At 37.8% G+C, this 20,550-nt stretch overlaps 1 protein-coding gene across 2 annotated transcripts in view; it reads right to left on the reverse strand.

Moving 5' to 3' along the window:
• Nucleotides 1-20,550, reverse strand: part of LOC132158888 (CUB and sushi domain-containing protein 3-like) — a 254,569-nt gene that overhangs the window by 178,032 nt on the left and 55,987 nt on the right. For both annotated transcript variants that reach the window (XM_059568503.1, XM_059568502.1), the window contains exons 6-11: nucleotides 12,551-12,663; nucleotides 11,829-11,906; nucleotides 9,241-9,328; nucleotides 7,810-7,934; nucleotides 7,232-7,353; nucleotides 3,912-4,015 (exon numbers count right to left, since the gene is read on the reverse strand). In XM_059568503.1, the coding sequence (XP_059424486.1) occupies nucleotides 3,912-4,015; nucleotides 7,232-7,353; nucleotides 7,810-7,934; nucleotides 9,241-9,328; nucleotides 11,829-11,906; nucleotides 12,551-12,663 (630 nt within the window). The remainder of the gene's footprint in view (nucleotides 1-3,911; nucleotides 4,016-7,231; nucleotides 7,354-7,809; nucleotides 7,935-9,240; nucleotides 9,329-11,828; nucleotides 11,907-12,550; nucleotides 12,664-20,550) is intronic.

The raw sequence follows: 20,550 nt of genomic DNA on the forward strand, positions 1-20,550 counted from the left end.
CTGGAGGATCAGCGGTGACTAGCCCTGACTCTGGAGGATCAGCGGTGACTAGCCCTGACTCTGGAGGATCAGCGGTGACTAGCCCTGACTCTGGAGGATCAGCGGTGACTAGCCCTGACTCTGGAGGATCAGCGGTGACTAGCCCTGACTCTGGAGGATCAGCGGTGACTAGCCCTGACTCTGGAGGATCAGCGGTGACTAGCCCTGACTCTGGAGGATCAGCGGTGACTAGCCCTGACTCTGGAGGATCAGCGGTGACTAGCCCTGACTCTGGAGGATCAGCGGTGACTAGCCCTGACTCTGGAGGATCAGCGGTGACTAGCCCTGACTCTGGAGGATCAGCGGTGACTAGCCCTGACTCTGGAGGATCAGCGGTGACTAGCCCTGACTCTGGAGGATCAGCGGTGACTAGCCCTGACTCTGGAGGATCAGCGGTGACTAGCCCTGACTCTGGAGGATCAGCGGTGACTAGCCCTGACTCTGGAGGATCAGCGGTGACTAGCCCTGACTCTGGAGGATCAGCGGTGACTAGCCCTGACTCTGGAGGATCAGCGGTGACTGGCGCCTGACTCGACTCGGGAGAGTTCACTGGCGCCTGACTCGACTCGGGAGAGTTCACTGGCGCCTGACTCGACTCGGGAGAGTTCACTGGCGCCTGACTCGACTCGGGAGAGTTCACTGGCGCCTGACTCGACTCGGGAGTGTTCACTGGCACCTGACTCGACTCGGGAGAGTTCACTGGCACCTGACTCGACTCGGGAGAGTTCACTGGCACCTGACTCGACTCGGGAGAGTTCACTGGCACCTGACTCGACTCGGGAGAGTTCACTGGCACCTGACTCGACTCTGGAGAGTTCACTGGCACCTGACTCGACTCTGGAGAGTTCACTGGCACCTGACTCGACTCTGGAGAGTTCACTGGCACCTGACTCGACTCTGGAGAGTTCACTGGCACCTGACTCGACTCCGGAGAGTTCACTGGCACCTGACTAGGCTCCGGAGGTTCAACTGGAACCTGACTTGACTCCGGAGGGTAAACTGAGACTCTCATCCTGTGCAGCGGCGCTCGGCAAGCAGCCATCTTGGGCCATGACTCTGGACAGGCGGCCCTCTTGTACTGTGGTGCTGAGCTGGTGGCCATCTTGTACTGTGGCGCTGGACCGGTGGCCAATTTGGGCATTGGCGCTGGGCTAGCGGCCGTCTTGTGCTGTGGTGCTGGACTGACGGCCATCTTGTGCTGTGGCGCTGGACTAACGGCCATCTTGGGCTGTGGCGCTGAACCGGTGGCCAATTTGGGCATTGGTGCTGGGCTGGTGGCCATCTTGGGCTGTGGCGCTGGAACGGTGGCCAATTTGGGCATTGGCGCTGGGTTAGCGGCCATCTTGTGCTGTGGCGCTTGGCTGGTAGCCATCCTGGGCAGTGGTGCTGGACTGGCGGCCATCTTGGGTTGTGGCGCTTGGCTGGTAGCCATCCTGGGCAATGGTGCTGGACTGGCGGCCATCTTAAGTTGTGGCGCTTGGCTGGTTGCCATCCTGGGCAGTGGTGCTGGGCTGACGACCACCCCGCCGGAAGAGACAGAAGTGGCTGGGGCATCCCACCGAAGCCGATGCTGCAGGTAGCGCACGAATTCCCAGAATTCCAGTGTCTCTAACTGCGCCATCTTCTCCTGAGACACTGGATCATCCAGCCCGCCATTGAAATAGTCCTTGAGGGCCGCATCGTTGTAGCCCATGCCCTCGGCCAGGGACCAGAACACCTGAGCCAGGGCACCCACTTCATTGCCCTCTTGGCGGAGGGCGATCAACCGAAGGTACTTGGTTCGCCGCTCCGCCATCTTGGCTGGGGAACGGAAAAATGACATACCGCTGGTTCCTACTTTGACGGAGTCCTTCTGTCACGATCGGTGTTACAGAAAACACAGGAGAAGGAACCAATCGCAGGTAAGTCATTTATTAAAGGGTAATCCAAAAGGGGAAAACAGTCCAGGCAGGGTCAAAACCAGAATATCCAAATCCAAACATAAACAAGACACAAAGACAAGGCAAGGCAAGGCAAGGCAAGGCAAGGCAAGGCAAGGCAAGGCAAGATGACGGACATGAATAAACTTTCAACATTAAACAAGGACTCCGTAACACAGACTCCGGGTATAAATAGACAGAAGGATAATGAGGGAACAGGAGACAGGTGGGGAACAATCAATTACTAACAAGGAGGAAGGTGACCAAATAAGGGAACAGGAAGTGATAAGGTGACAGACACCGTGAGAAAGGGGGACATCTAGTGGAAACCCAGGGACACAACCCAGACACTGTGACAAAAATACGCTGAAATGAAGGTCTTAATTTCGTATCTTAATAGCCTTTGCATATATTAAGCATATTTGTTTTCTCGGGTATATTTATCTTGATTTAAGGATGTTCAAGGAATTTTTAATTGGAAACTGATTGAGTATCTTGCAATACAGTAAACACTCCTGACACAAAACTATGCTAAATCTGACACTTGTATGACAGTTTGCGGTGTAATGTTTTTGTTATATATGTTTGTGCGCGGTAAATGATTATGCTTATGAATATAGATAGCATTGGCACTTTAAAATATTCTAGATGAAAGTCAACAGTCAATGCTAATTATTACTACAAACTCATTTGAACATGTTTCCCACTGAAAATATCCAAACACATTTACTTGAAAAGCCAAACTGCATAAGACATTAAGACCTTGAATTAAGTTGATTTTTCTTTCTCTATTGGCAAATAGTTCTCATTCTAATCCAAGCATGAATTTAATTAAATTTAGAGAGGTTTACGGACCCACTTTATATTAAGTGGCCTTAACTACTATGTACTTACATTTTAATTAATAATTTAGTACAATGTACTTATTGTGTACATACATGTTTTTACATTGTACTTATATTTTTAAAAAACTACATGCTATTACATCTGTACTGTTGACCCATACTTTACACCTTAACCCACCCTTAAACTTACCCATACCCCCAACCCTCTCCCTACCCCATCCCACCTCAATAGCAGCAAAAGTGTTTTACAATACAATATGAACACAATAAGTACATTGTACTTATTTTTTATGTAAGTACATAGTAGTTAAGGCCACCTAATATAAAGTGGGACCAGGTTTACAAACTATTTCCTGATGGACAAGGGAAAATACACAGAGATCAATCTCATAATTTATTTCATTTAAATAGCCTTCACATATCTTTCCTGGTTTCTCAGGTAAGTTTATCTTGATGTAATGATGTTCAAGGGATTTCTAACTGGAAAACAAGATACTGATTGAGAATCTTACAATACATTTACGCTTCTGACACACAACTTCAAAATGACACTAAATCTGACACTTGTGTCAGTTTGCTTTAAAATGTATTTTTTATATATGTTTGTGTGTGGTAAATCTTTAGTAAAACTAATCATGACTTGGTGTAAGAAAAAGTTAAATGACAAAAAAAAACTGTAGTATTGGCACTATAAAATATTCTAGATGAAAGTCAACGGTCAATGCTAATTATTCAAGACTACAAAACTCATTTTAACATTTCCCACTGAAAATATCCAAACTTTCTGAAAAGAAAACACATTTACTTGAGAAGCTAAATTGCATAAGACATTAAGACCTTGAATTAAGTTTATTTTATTTATTTATGGCAAACAGTTCTCATTCTAATCCAAGCATGAATTTAATTAAATTTAGTGAAGTCTACAAACTATTTGCTGATGGGGCAAGGGAAAATATACAGAGATCAATCTCATAATTTCTTGGATTTAAATAGCCTTGCATATCTTGTTTCTCAAGTAAATTTATCTCGATTTAAAGATGCTTCTAGAAAACAAGATTAAGTTGTTTTTGCAGTGCAATACAGAAAACAGCTTAAATCTGAATCTTACACTTGTATGATTGTTTTTGAGTCGCCAACCTCTCCACCGTCACCGACAGTCAACGTATCGTATCCCAGCTCCAGGTCGAACTCTTCGAAATTGATTTGAATAACCTGCGACGGGAAGAAAATCACTGAATTAGCCTTAGAAGTCTTTGTAATGGAACGCCACTCGAATCAATGAAGCACCTTGACCGGAGGGATTTCTCCATATGCTCTCTGTTACGGAGAATGAGTAGTGTGCATTTCACACTGTCTTAATTAAGTTTCTCAGTACTTCAGACATCATCAAATATAAATGATACACACTATTCTCAATAAATATGATATTCATGAGCTCACCGGGGCCAGCACTTGACTGCAGCATATGTCGCCTGTATATTTCAGTTAATTTGCTCATACCCTCTGCGGCCCCATTGAACCCCGGCGATATAACCGAAAAAATTCAGAAGAGGCAATGCATCAATTATCCAAAAAATCATTTGCACAGTCCAATGAATGTTGAGGGTAAAACAAATTTACAAGAGTGCTTTCAATCAGCGGCTCAAGTTTGCAAGTAAACATTGGAGAATCGTGCTCTGCTCGTTCAGTGTTATTTCAAACACTCACTTGTACATTAACAACGTACTGTTTGCATAATCACCCCCCAGTGTGCGTTTGGAGACACCGGGGAGCTGCCGCTGCTCACATTTAGTTAGACACCATGAATACCGGCCTTCTGGCACGTTTATGGCACACTGAGGAACGAAGCATGCACTTAAGGTATACGGGTGCTTCTTCAACGGCTGCCACATCTGTGCCTCGTGGGTTGGTTTTTATTAACGCTAACAGATTTCAAGTTGGCTTTTCTTTGGTAAATGAAGGTCACATTAAAGTCTTGGAATGTTTTCACCGAGCATCTTGATGCTTTTCAAATGCTTCTCTTTTGTGTTGTCCCAGAACAGCAATATTGTAAAATACTATTAAAATTGTTCTATTTGAATATATTTTCAAATGTAATTTAAAACTTTAATTATGTGATGGTAAAGGCTGCATTTATTTGATTAAAAATATAGTAAAAACAGTAATATTCTAAAATATTTTCACAGCTTAAAATAACTGCATTTCATTTTAATATAATGTAAAATGTAATTTATTCCTGTGATGTAAAGCTGAATTTTCAGCATCATTACTCCAGTCGTCAGTGTCACATGATCTTCAGAAATCATTCTAAGATGCTGATATGCTGCTCAAGAATGATTTCTTATATTATCAATGTTGAAAATGTTCAATGTTTTTGTTGAAGCTGTGATAATTTTTTTAGGATTGTTTGATTTATATAAAGTTGTAAAGAACTTTATTTCTATTAGAAGCATTTATTTGAAATAGAATATTTTAGTAACACTATGACATGTTTTACTGTCAGTTTTGATCAGTTCAATGCACCTTTGCTGAATAAAATTCATTTCTTTAAAAACTTAACCCTAAACATTTGCACAATAGTAAGCATGTATCATAACATTTGAAAGACACTGCATTGCATGAAAATAATATAAATCTTTTCAATAAACAATATCAATCAATTTTATAATATTAAGAATATGTAATTGTATTATGTATAAAATGCAATGAAATTAGCCATACAAAGGAGGCATTTTATTACAAAAAAAGTAATTTGCATCACAGAATGTACTCAAAACCCAATACATAAACTGAGATACAATGGAAATGGCATTTTAGTTAATTTTTTTATTTTTTATGGCAGAATTAGCTTATAAGATGATGTTTAAACACCCACACCTTGTTGAAGAATCATCTATATATGCGCACACAGCTTACAGGCGGTCCACATGCGTAAAAAAGTCTTACAGCACTTACACTGATATTATTAGTGGTTTGCTAATGAACACTATCAGGCGACCATAAGAAAGTCCTGCTTCATCCCTATAAGTTCATATATTAACTTCATTTACTGTGTTAACACAATAATAATGCCAATGAGCTACCCATGGGTCTCTAATAATGGGTCTGTGGAAAATGCAATAAAATTTGAACTTTGCAATTCCGTCGGGCGAAGATAAATGAGGTAATAATGTTATGTGTGTTAGGGCTCATTTGCCTTCCTCACCAGAGGAAAGCTCAGATTGAGCAGCAGTTGTAGACACGAATCAGCTATTTGCTGGTTGTTAATGGCCTGGCAAAAAAACAAATGTGTACAAAAAAATGGAAAACCTACACCTGAAATGTGCAGTCTACGGTAAGAGCTCATGGAAGTAGAAACTGTTGACTCACAAAACCTACTGTAAATTGCATATCTTTCATTTATATAACAGTTAATCTTTATTGCACAATGAAGCACAAAAGTCATGAGAGCAAAGTGAGGTATTGATAACTCATCAGGAACCACTCACAACAGCAGCGCAAAAAGAAAATTCATTCATTTTTTGCTAAATTAACCCTCTCAGGTCATTATTTTGCAAACAATTCATATTTAGGCAAGTAAAAGGGAAATGGGAGGTTTTAACCGTGCAAAAGAAAAAAAAAGACAATTATACTGAAAAAAGAAATTACATTATGATAATTTTATTAAAAAATAAAAACAAATAAAAAACAATGGTTTAAAATACCAAAAACCCCTACTACTGTAGAACTCATTTTGGAACTGCATGATGAAATAAATGTCATTTTTAGATTTTGACATTCATAAAAAAATGGAAAAAAAATGTTGTTCTAAGAATATAGACTAAAATAGAAAATATATAATTCAATCTGTACATTCTGCAAAATTAATATTACTTTTTTATAAACATTTTTGTTAATCATAATAATACAATTTGGCAAAAATAATGACATGACTTTAAAACCCCAAAACAACCTGACCAATGCCAAAATACTTTATATACTACAGCTTTTGTTAATATTCTAAAACATTTGATAAAATCATGTTGAAATCATCTGTTTTATCATAAACATTTTATTAAATATGGCATTTCATTTAAAAATACTTTGATTTTGATTTAGATGAGACAGAAAATATAACATTAAATGCACATTTCTGCCAAATTAATATTTTAATAAAGTAATATGTAGTAAACAATATTAATATTTACGCAAACAAAATCGAAATTGCAGGATTCAACAGTGTAACCCTAAAGAAAAGCATCTTAAAAACAGAGGTAAACAATCATACTAAAAAAGAAAATTGAAATCACTATAATAATAATAGAACCATACTGTAACTACTTTTTATTAAATATGTCATTGGGAGATATCAGATACTGACATGCTGATAAAAAGCGTTGTGTTTGAGTCAGACATGGAGCGATGTGTGTGTGCAGGTTACTGTTGTACCTTATTGGGGTTACTGGCGGTGATAATCCAAACACACTGCGAGTTACTCTCATACTGGATGGGGAAATTAGGCGATGTAAACGTTCCTGAAGGGCCGAAGAGGTTCATCCCACATGTTTTTGCTGCAAAACAGAGAAATACAGAGTAGTCGTCATTTATAATGAATTAGAGAAAACTAACATACAAATGCAAAAAAGTTCTGCACAAGTAAACTTTAAATGCATTTTTCTATATAATAAAATTAATTTTCTGTCAAGCTTCAAAAAATGAACAAGAAAAGCACTCTAAAATGCACAAGGTTTGGACATCATCGGTTCACATGAATCATGTTGCACTTAGCAGTAAATAACTATCCACTTTTGTTGTATGAAAAATGGGTTTTTGCAGAAGGAAATAATACAGTTTTGGAACAACAGGAAGTCATTTTTCATATTTGGGGTGAAATATTCTTTCAAAACTCAGCTGTAATCAGTACCAAGAATCGATGGTATTGAATTGTGGGATTCGGAGACATCAGTAGATCAGATGTCTGGTCTAATCCTGCTCTGAGCAGGGTTTACTGAAGGCAATAGTCTAACCTTTACAGGCGGGTCTATGGTCACTCCAGGCCGCGAACACCTCAGCGACCCTCTGACACGTGATGCTCTTGGATCCCTGAAGCACGTGGTCCCCGTCGCAGGTGAAATGAACCGTTGCACCGATGCTGCCGTGTTGAAGAGAGAACAAACACGAAAGCCAAATAATCAATGAAGGAATTCTCCCCGAGAGCCTCCCACGCGTGCCGACAGATTGATCAGCGCTGCGTGACGCGGTCTCATGTCAGAGCAAATGTCAGCTAGGAATATAATCAAGGATTTCATTGCTACATAGCCATCCTTCAGGAAATGTTCCCTTTACTTTTTGTTTCCCTTGCTAATTTTGTCCCCACGTTTGCAAAAGTACGTATTGCATTTGCATGTACGTAAACTACGTAATTTATTCTTTTTTAATGTTTTGTTGAATGGTCATTGCGACCAGTCAGTAATACTTTACAAATACATATAACATCATGAGTATTTATGTTGAACTAATATTAAATAAATAAATAAATAAATGTAATACATTTTTGAATGAATTTTGCTAAATATTTGTAAAAAAAAAAAAAAAACAACAACAATATTTGCTTATTAACAAAATTTATATGCAAAAGTTTATATTAGATTTATATATATATATATATATATATATATATATATATATATACACGCACGCACACACACATATATATATATACACATATATACACACATATATACACACATATATATGCACACATATATATAAATATACATATATATACACACATATATATATATACACATATATATATATATATTGCTAAATATTTAGAAAAAAATATGTCAGCAAATAAAACATTATATATTTTCATATATATTAATAAAATGTTACATTAAACGTCTTATTTTCCAATAATTTAATAAAAATTATATTTATGCTAATATTCTGCAAACATTAGTAATATCTTAGACAATACAAAAAATATAAATTTCTATCACCAGAATATAATTTTTGCTGATTTATCATGAATCAATTACAATTAATTAACCAGAAGTTCATATTAATTAATATTTAATATAATATTAAAAGTTAATATTATGCTAAAATAACATTTAAGCAAAGCAAAATATTAATATCCAAACAAATAAAATAGACGTTAATATTAAATGTAATGTAATGAGAACATGTCAAAACAAACTCAGTGCTAATTGTTGTTTCATTAACTTTGGATACTTTACTGTTTACATTTTAGTTTCAACTTGTAAATGAGTTAAGAATCTATTAAATATTTCTAGGCTATCAAAACAGTAAAAGATCATATTAAACTACACGTGTATGGCCTAATTAATATTCATGAGCTACACTATCAGAACTACATGACATCACAACTGCCCCATTCATTTCTTCAAACAAAACTGCATCCATGTGTGCGGTGTGGACAGACTGTATACCTGTAATCGGTGCCAATGCGTTTGCCGTTCTCCGGTTCCCCGGGGTCCGGACAGAAGTTGGAGACCTGCTTGGCCATCCCTTCATTCACTGTGGGAGAAGAAACAGCATATGGAGACATAAGCCAACACGAAACCATCAGCCTTCATCACCTGTGATCACACTCTCCATAACACAGCCTCGGTTATCACACATCGACTTTCATCCTCAATCAAAAGAGAAGTTGGCGCAATATCTCCTCCATAAATAGGTGTTAGCTTGCGATAATTACTGCAGGAGGCAACGTTATGCGGATAATTTAAGGGAAGCGTTTAGAAAGGGGGTTTTGGCAGCAGACCGGGGTCCTGAATAAGACCCGATAACTCACTCGTAACTCATATTTCTCAATGCCTGATGCAGACACTGTGAAATAGAGGCTCATAAAAATTCTATCCAGTTGTAATTAAGTGTTTGGAGTGCTACATTGTCGAGGGTGAAATGAATCATTCGGCGTTTCATTACGATACCGGTGCACGTGGAGCCATAAAAAAGGACTTGTTCACTTTCGCAGCATGCAAAAATCATTTCCATAGATAGTGATCAGGCATTGTGCAGCTCGGGTCTGTATCCAGGTTAGGCCGGTGGTTTGGATGGCCAGTAATTAAACTCAGTTGGACTGAAATCCAACCACCTGTGTGCCCTCTGAAGCCGCTCGCTTCACAGATTTGACATTCTCTTCCGAGGAGCTTCTGTGGGTGAGAGACCTGTAAGTCAAGCTAAGCTCAATTAATCAAAATGCAGATTTTGGTTTCATTGGATGCTCTAATTTCCTTTGATCCATTTGCTAAATGACAAGCGAGAGGATTACAAATATGTGGCATTGTTCGTGCTTTATGAATCATGCGCTTTGAAGGTGTAGATACGAAATCACCGGCGGAACAACATCTACGGAATATTAAACAATTAACGGGGATGCACATCTGAAAGAAATTAAGCAGTGAAGAGCTTTTTATGACATTAGAGCAACAGTATTAACAGTCATAATTACGCATGACATGCAGCAGCACTGGAGAGCAGATCTAAAGCCGCATGGTTTCTACTTCAACAAGCCTACATAATGAGTTACACAGCAGAAAATTGGTAAAACCAAGGTATTCCATGAGAAAGCCAAATAAACATTGGTTGTTTATGGTAGCCGAATATATTCTCACAAAAAAATGTTGTAATCGTAACAGGGTTAATTCACCCAAATATGAAAATACTGTCATCATTTGATAGTAAATTGCCAAAGTTGCCAAGTTGCTGGTAGCCATTGACTTCAATAGTTTAGCGAAAAATACTATAGAAGTCAATGGCTATCAGCAACTGTCTGATTATCAACATTACTCAAAATACCCTTTTTCTGCTCAACATAAGAAAAATTTGCATATAGCTTTGGAACAACTTGAGGGTGAATAAGTAATGACAGAATTTTCATTTTTGGGTGAACCATCCCTTTCAAAATCCCTAACAAAATCTGTTTGATATGCATGCGTTCATCCAATCTGGATTTATTAGATTCCCATACTGTATAAAACAAGATTTCGGTCATACTAACCATTACTATAATTGAGATTTGAAGTAACATATAAGCATCTGAGACAAGACATAACATTAGGAGTGTGCGATATACTGGTAGACATGATAAACTGGACTAATATCTATATTACAGTTCCTACGACATTTCCATGCTGTACCAACAAAAAAAGCTATGTTTTTAGCACTATGGTTTAAAAACGAGTTAAAAATGTAACTGTTCAAGCAAATTAAGCAGCAAAAATTTTGCTGTGTGCACTTAAACTGTCTAAAACATGTGAACAAATAAAGCCACTTTCAATATTATAATACATAGCATGAACACTGAACACTGAGTTCTTTTGGCATCTTATTGGGCTTGAATGGTCAAACACACACTTCTCTGCCACAATGGCCTTATGCACAATATCCTCATAAACAGTTTCTTATGTCTTAAGTGAAAGTAAACATTTGAGAAAGAAAATGCATGTGTGTCTGTATAGTAGATTAGTGCATTCAGTCTTAAAGTGACAGCAGCTTAAACCTTGTGCTGTCTGTGTCAGCAATGTTCATTTAACAACAAATGAGAGAAAACCTCTCGCTACTATTGGCTGAATCACATTTGTAACTTTATAAATCTTTATAAATTTACATTATGAGAACTATGCAGTGTTTAAGTATTTCCACATAGGTCTCTTTCCTTTGTGTCTTTGTTCTATTAGAGTTTTTTGTCCTGCTGCCTGTATTTAATTAGTTTGTTCTTATTTTATCAATGACTGTTTTAAGCTTGAGAGGTTTTTTAATGCTAGTATTAGTTTTTCTGACATTAAGAATATTTCAACATTCATAATACAGCAAAAGTTTATTAAGCAAAAATACCTAGTATATAGTGATATATACTGATATTGTGAAATAAACTGACATATCATGTCCTGATATAAGATCTTATAACCCACCCCTACATAATAGCACTGTTAATTTGCAGAAATGCATTCAGAAAAACACTTTTCAGTGGCTGAGACAATTACACTTTACAAAGAGAAAGAAACGCACTTACTTATTGAAAATTTACTTGTGTTGTCTTTTCCAGGTAATAATTTCACTCCCCTTGATTTAAAATCTCCCGATCGTTTCACTGCTCAGCAAAAGAAAACAAACACAATTAGGCACATTTTCATTCTGTGTAGGTGAGCTTTAAAAAGCCTGCTGCAAAATTATGTGAGCGACAGTTTATCTAATAAAGTTATTTACTTAAAAGACTAATTAAAAAATGGTTCCTTGTGTGAAAATACAATTCTCTTATTTTTCTTTACACTCAAGCTTTGCTCCTATTCTAGTTCTGGAATTCATCTCTTAGATGTGCTTCCAATTAAATTTATTGAAAATAACTTGTGGATCATGCTTGATTCAACTTTTGACAGGTCATCTTCCGTTCCTCGTTATAAGATATCAAGTAATTTATTGTAATTATCATCTGATTACGATTAACAAGGTGATTAAAGATTTTTCGGATATTGCAGCCTGCATGTAATTACTTAGAGCAACAGGGTGAATCCTATAATAGAGGTCTGGGTTATACTATGGCACAAAATCAAAAGAAAAAAAGAAAAATTAAGAATTCTAGTGCAGTTTAAGTAGGTGGAAAGACTATTTAGAGAGAACACATTATCAAAACAAAACACCTGGACATGTTTTTGTTAGGTTTGCCTTAAGCATTTACCAGAAACACAAGTAATATTACCAGAAAAAAATATTTAAAAGAAAATATTTCAAATGTACCTTGATATTGAGCACTGAATCCTTTATGCCGATGGCTGTTGTCAGTGACGAAATGAAGTCGTAGCCAGTTCTTGTTGCTGACTATAGGCACAGGAATATTAATTCCTGATAACCTGTGAAGAAGATGCAGAAAAATCTAACAGTTTGCTTTCAACTATCTTTTTATATCAAATCAGTTCTCTTGCAACACCCCTGTGCAGCTCTTTACAAACAATACTGCTCCTACTTTGACTGGGAAAGACTAAATTCTACAAAACGCTTAGCTTGTGCTTTAATAGCATATAAAGTATCACATTATCAATAAAACGACACAAACTGCATCATACACTACAATTCAGTTTAAAACAAGTATTAGCAAAGTGTCACTTTCAGGCATGTAAATTATATTGAGCACTTTCATTCATTCTGCTCAACAGAATCATAAGTTGCCTTCAAGGAAAATGATAAATGGCTCAAATTTTAATGCTACCTAAATGTTTCTCATCAAATTCACCCAAAATCAAATGATCTGAGCTGCTATCCACATTCATTTTATAGTGTTTCACTCTTACTGAATGTCAATGATTCTATTTCTACTAAGTACATTCAAGAGAAACACTGAAGTTTATGTTGATACTTGCAAAACCTAACTGACAAGAAGAACGCTTAGCTATGAAGAATTTTTTTTGGGGGGTGCAAAATAATACCAAAGGCTGCTAAACCCATGCTGAGAGGAAGTGATTAGAACAGAAAAAAAAAATCTAAAACAAGTAGCGCATAAATAAATAGTGTATTTTTTTTATACTGTAAGTCTTATGCAACCCCTCTCTGGGTGGTTACTGCAGTGAGCAGGTTTCTCCTACACACTCAAAAGCATATCTGGATACAAGAGTTGACTTGAATTCCCTCAAGTATTGATTTACTGTCAGTGTATAATATACTATCAAAACTAAAGATTAAATAAAAAAATAAATAAATGGTTTTATTACATTACTTATTTTTATTTAATATAAATCCTTTATCTAAATATTATTTAAACAAATATTATTTTGCATGTCATTAGAAATGGCAAGGTCACAGATTCAATTCCCAGGGAATGCATAACAGATAAACTTTATACTTTAAATGCAATGCAAGCCGCTTTGGATAAAAAGACCTGCCAAATGCATAAATGTATTTTTTTATGATATTATTATAAGGCACAGTGGCTGAAGCGGGCTTAATGGAGGAAGTATTGGAAGCTTCATATGCCATAAAATGTGACCTTTATAAATGACCGTCCTGTTTACTGAGATGCAAATGATGTAAAAACAGCCGTAAGCTGTTTGTTACTAACATTAGATCTATTGTTTCTTCCCATCTGCAAACACCTCAAGGACTCGACCATAACTTTAAACTTCATAACAGTCAATCGGCTGTGACAGTGAAAGTCTATAGTAAAACAGGGCAAAAGTATTTCAAGGCTAAACCATTTCAGCCATAGACTTTCCAGAATGACTGCAATGAACTCGAACCCACTCGGCCTTGCTGTCTGTCAATCATAGCCAGCACTGCAATTATTCAAGCGAGATCCGACAGTGGAATCGCTTTTTGAAGAAAAACACAGCTCATACTTGAGTCTCAAACACTTGGCAGTTCTGTAATGTTGAAAAGGGCAAACGATAGATTTTTTGTACATTTGTAAAACGTCAAGACATCAACCCACGTTAAAGCCTGGATCCAACCTACAATCTGACCTGAAAAATGCCAGATTGACATTGAGTTCCCTACACACCGGTAAAACATGTTGAGACCCACTTCAATGTTGGAACCAGCAATGTTAACCAATGACCCCACGTCATCTGCTGGTTTCACAAACACAACACTAAAACTCACTGCCATGATGCTAGGGCACTGTAGCTTGTTGCTTTTATGTTGCTATGTGGTTGCTAAAGTGTTCTGGATGGTTGTTACGTGGTTAATTACCAGTGTTGGGAAAGTTCACTTTCTACATGAACTAGTTCAAAGTTAAATTTTAAAATGAACTAGTTCAGTTCATAGTTCAAACTACAAAATTTTGAACTAAAGTTCACAGTTCCAAAAATGAACTAGTTCATAGTTCTTTTTTCCATACGTTGCTGCGAGCTATTATTTTTCAAAATTATTGCCACAGCCCATACAGAATCACAGACAGCAATTATTTTATCAGTTTTAACAATGAAGCTATGCGTCAGATTTCATCTTCATATCCAATTTTGAATCCTTATCCAACCAGGGTTTACATTAGCATTGAGGGGACAGCATTTCCCCATTGTTGCTTTAATGCTTTGTCTCCCATTCTCACCGACCTTGTCATAAACATCATAAAATTCTTTTAAATGATCATGCGCCTTCTTGCTACATGCTGCTGTCGTTTGCTGTTTTTTTTTGATGACGCGTCATGCATGCGGCGGACGGCGGCGCAACACTGGTGGCTGGTGTTGCCAGATTGGGTGTTTTTCCGCTACATATTAAGATCCGTTTACGGTGTGTTTTAGCCGGGTTTTCTCCTGGAAGGCTCTTTAGAACTCTGGCACCCTATTGAACGAAGTTTACCTGAGAGAGTGTGCCGTTCACAGACACCAGAATGAACGAGTTCACAGGAACGTTCATCAGGCATTAATACAGCACGTTCAGTTCACGTTCGCCCAAAATATGAACGAGTTCATGAACTATCTTTCAATGAACGCGTTCAGGCACAACACTGTTAATTACTAGTCCCAGTCTTTCTTAAAAGCCTAACCCCAAAATCAGCATTATAGTGGAACAAAATCACTTTTATTTAATGTTTCTTTATGAAGTTTGATATGCGGAATCTCATTACTTTTTGTTTATCATTAACAGCGCTCATGAAAACTTAAATCACTCCGAAACACGGTCCATCAGTGACACCAGCAGGTAAAGTTACATGCAGCGCGAGTCTGCATATTTCTCGCCTCACCTGAGCCCATTGAGTTTTAACAGAACCCCTATAGTGTGCCATGAGTTTGAAGGAGGCAATTAAGAAAGAATGGGGGAAATTCACATGAGAGGAGGCAATGCCTCCATTGCAATATGATTGGATAAGAGTGGTTATGATCGACTGTGAATGGTTCATGTGATAAATTCCACCTCTTGTGTTTGTGGGTTGTCTGCGTCCGCGAATCAGTCTGTCCCAGACCAATGTTTCATAATTAATGATAGACATACTAAAATTCACCAGACCTTAATATTTACCAAAATATTGATCCTCCATGACAATAAATGGTGCAATAATAACTAAGATTTTTTTCCACCTTTTATGTTCAAGGGTTAGTTCACCCCAAAATGCATATTCTGTCATTATTCATTATTCATTATGCATTCATATTCATGTTGTTCCAAAACCTAAGACTCTTGTTTATCTTCGGAACACAAATGAAGACCTTTTTGATGACAGAATGCTGTCAGATTTCCTTCCAATGACTGCCTTTGAAACTACCACTTTGACACTTCAAAAACTTCATAAAGAGATCGGAAAACTAGTTCAAATTTTGTGAAGAGAATCGATAGCTTGTTATGGTCGAACAGATTTAAATAAGGCTTTTACTTGCACGTAAACATTGATCAGCGAACATAACCAGAAGCTCAACCTAACACGAATAACGCACAAGAACTAACCTCTTCCAGAAGCTCAAATGTTCTGCGTGACACACGTGAATGAACCTTATTGGTTACCCAACGTTTGAGCTTCCAGAAGAGGTTTGTTCTTTTGCGTTATTCAGGAACGTTTATATATTATGAATGAAGGTCTTACGGGTGTGGAACGACATGAGGGTGAGTAATTAATGACAGAATTTTCATTTTGGGGTGAACTAAACCTACAATATCTATCATTTGATCTTTCTTTCTTTCTTTCTTTCTTTCTTTCTTTCTTTCTTTCTTTCTTTTCTTTCTTTCTTTCTTTCACTTTAGCCTTTATTCTTTTACATTCTTTCTATCGCTCTCCCATTTCACTGCAATCAGACTCCATTCAGTAATAGTGAAGAAACAGCGAGTCATATCTAGTGACCAGTATATCAGAGAGTCTCGGTGGTGTGCTCTTTTGACCACTAAATAATCACCCATTTGAAGGTGATGCCTTCTCAGCCACCCATAGCAACCTAGTATTGAAAACGCACAAATCCAGTTTGTTAGTCTTACTATATCTTCACCTCTTTATTCTCTCTCTGCAGGCAGGCAGGAGCAGTAAGATAGAGGAGTTGTATCTATTTCCTGCATTCCAATGGTGTTTTGATTTATTCGTGTCTTTTCAACTATCATCTATTTTTGTGCTAGAGTTTGTGGAGCGGGTCAGCAGACAATAGGACAGATGCAGTTAATGCTGTAGTCAGAGCTGGACCTGTAGACAAACGCACTCACGCTTTATTTATATTCATTATGTTCTCCATAATAATAATGTTATCTGGCCTTTGCCGGCAGTTACACTGTTATTGGTCCTAATTCTCAGGCGCATGTACAACTCACCTTCAGGGCATAAATTTTGCAATATACATCTGTTATTTCAGACCACACAAGCCAAATAGCTTATCACGGGGAGTATAGGCTCTGAAGCACTTGTCCCAATATGCATTGAGAATTGCTGGCAGTACAAAGTCAAGCATCTCTATTAATATCAATCACACTTAGAGTTAGGGATTAAAACAAACTCCTACTCATAAATATATTACACTTTGGCATATAACTTGTCCTGTAATGTTTGTGCTACAGACATGAATTATACATCAATGTGTGCTAGACAGACAGACAGATGGACAGAACAAATAAAAGAGACAGACAGAACGATAGATAAAACAACAGATAGGAAGGATAGGACTGACACACGGACGGACAGACAGACAGATAGATAAAACAACAGACTGAGCAATAGAATAATAGAACAACAGAAATACACAGAACAGTAGATAAAACAATAGATAGAACATTAGAAAGATAGAGCGATAGAACAATATATTGAACGACAGAGTGAGAGCGATACAGCGATAGTTAGATAGATGGATGATTGACAGATGATAGATGGATAGATAGATCTCAAATAGCAAAACTTTCATCTCTATTGGTGGTAAAGAACAAGAGTATAGCTCGTTTTTCAGAAATAACTGATTCTGGACATGTCTCTGATCCGAGCAACGATAAAAAGATTATACTATCGTAAAAGAACCATTGCAAAATAATGATGACAGTCCATGCAGCTGTCTGCTTTTAACCTTCTCCCAGCATGCAACACAATCTGCGTGAGTGTGTGGGGTTTATTTATTTATTTCCAGGCAGTGTGGTGCAGGGAAGTGGGACAAATCTTGTACGCAGTCACGGCAAGTGTGTAAAACCTCTGAGGAGCGAACGGATACAAAAGACTTCATTTGGTTGTGTCTCTCCGAGTGGCCTGTGTGAGAAAAAGAGGAAAACCGCTCACTTTAAATGATGCATAACCCTAACAAGAACACACCATTTGTCTTCATCTAAGAATAAAAGATTTCCATCATAACGATACGATGAAACGCAGACACATCTGGTTCATATTCCCAAAATATGCTCGAGTGTTGACCTTGTGGTTTGAATGACGTCTGATCTGAACTCAGAATCTGACGCGACACGAGTACAAACACAATACTGACCCAGTTATGCTTGCAAAACATGGCCCCAGGTGTCTCATTTAAGTCCTTAAGCATGTTCCATGTAAGACAAAAAAAGAAATATAATATACTTTTTCCGAACACGGAACGCTCTTTCGGCAGAGGAGAGCAAGAGGAATGGCTATTGTACCTCCCTTTCTGTGAGTGATTTGTAACTTACAAGATTGTTGCTTTTGCCCTTTCCAACATACACAGAAGTATAGTAGAATTACTTAAAGGTCATTCCGGCAAAAACATTGATTTGTTTGTTTGGCTTGAACAATATTAGAGGGGAGAAGTTCATTCTGTTCGAACAAAACTTGGCTTCATTTTTCATGTTGCTTATAGAGATGACTTAAGCGAATCAATGAATCAACCGACAAGCAAGGTCATCACCACCACGCCAGGATACTGCTCACACAATGCTGTTCCCTGCACTCTTAACAAGCACTTACAGTGTCTGATTGTCATTTCAGCATCAGCGGTTGAGTTTAATGCCGAATATGCTTTGCTTTCCTGGGCCAAGTCTGAAATCCGTGGATTTGCAGAGTCATGCCGGCTGCATCGAATCAAGTTAAAGGCATCTTCTTATTTCGTATGATTCTTAAAAGCTCACACAGTCATTTCAGAGGTTTGATGGAAGTTTTGGCACCTTCTAAGTAGTTTCTTTGGATAATCTAACACATAATTCGCACATTTCCAATCCTTCAATTGTCATTTTCAAAATCATTCCCACACTTTGAAATTAAGAATCCTATGTATCCTTAAGAATCCTATGAACTTATCAATGCGTACACAAATTCTGAAAGGACTGGAAACAATCTGAACCACTGTGTAGGAATGAAAAAAAACACAAAGGGATGAAGGTACAGTAATTATCCAGGTAGTTATAAAGAAAAAAAATGTATATGAAATATTGATTTGAGCTGGAATCTGTGGTTATCAACTGGTGGGCTGTTGTTGACAGCAGGGAAAAACAACGATAAATGCAAATAATGCAGTGTAACTAAGCATATGATCAGGTATAGTTAGGGTAACAAAACAGACATGCTTTAAAAAAGGAAAACAAAAAGCTTTCCACATCTTTTGTTGACAATGTCAAAGGCTGTCCATCCAATTAAACTGCCTATTTTGCAAATTCACCTGTTACTTTGTAGAAGACAGTCAAATTATACCAATGGTAATGGTGCACAAATTATGTGACATGCCCTCATCCTTAAAAGCAATGCATATATTTATACACACATGTAATAAATTATGTATATAATTTATGCTGTGTGATGAGACACAGACATGAAGGACACATGTCTGGGATGATTATAGCTTTAGTTTAATGCTCATTACACATCGGATTTAAGAACCGAGGAGCTGATGATACTGTGCATGTGTGATTCAGCGTGAAGCAGACTGACACACAGAGCTCCTGAACCAAACTGATTCTTTTGGTGATTGATTCTGAACTGACTCTGTGCTAATGTTATGAGCCCAGGTAAACTGAAGGCTTGCAATCAAGGGCAATCATCGCCAATGACGTCATTACGTCGAGCGCAGAAGAACCGGTGAACCGTTTTCTTCAACCGGTTTATTCAATCGAACTGTCCGAAAAAAATGGTTTGCTGAAAAGAACCGAACTTTACTACTGATGATCTGAAAACCGATGCAACCGGTTCTTGACTCGAGAACGAGACAATCTTTCGTTTTTTATCTGGCTCGGCTCAGTGTTCATCTTCAGTTCTCTCTTCACAGCAGTTCAGTCAGTGTACTGTTTGAGTAAATTAATTACTCTGGGATATTGGTTTGTTCTAACTCAGAGGGAGTGTCAGCCACATTAAAAAAGTTAACAGCTTAAGTCATTTGTGGATTAAAGCTTATTGGAGACGCGAATCGTTTCAACAGATTCAGTTCGATTTGGTGAACTGGTTCAAAAAGATCCGGTTACATCGAATGATTCGTTCGCGAACCGGATATCACTACACTGCAGTGAACTCTCTCACAACAGACCCGGAAGAGAAGACAATGCTGAATAAAGTCGTAGTTTTTGCTATTTTTGGACCAAAATATATTTTCGATGCTTCAAAAAATTCTAACTGACCCTCTGATGTCACATGGACTACTTTGATGATGTTTTTCTTACCTTTCTGGACATGGACAGTAGACCGTACACACAGCTTCAATGGAGGGACTGAGAGCTCTCGAACTAAATCTAAAATACCTTAAACCGTGTCCCGAAGATAAACGGAGGTCTCACGGGTTTGGAACGACATGAAGGTAAGTTATTAATGACATAATTTAGCTATTTGGGTGAACTAACCCTTTAAGGTTTAAATAGCTATGCTCCCGACTACTAAAATATAAAAGGAGATTTACTGTACC

The sequence above is a fragment of the Carassius carassius genome, chromosome 15 (genome assembly GCF_963082965.1).
Source record: "Carassius carassius chromosome 15, fCarCar2.1, whole genome shotgun sequence".
Classification (NCBI taxonomy): domain Eukaryota; kingdom Metazoa; phylum Chordata; class Actinopteri; order Cypriniformes; family Cyprinidae; genus Carassius; species Carassius carassius.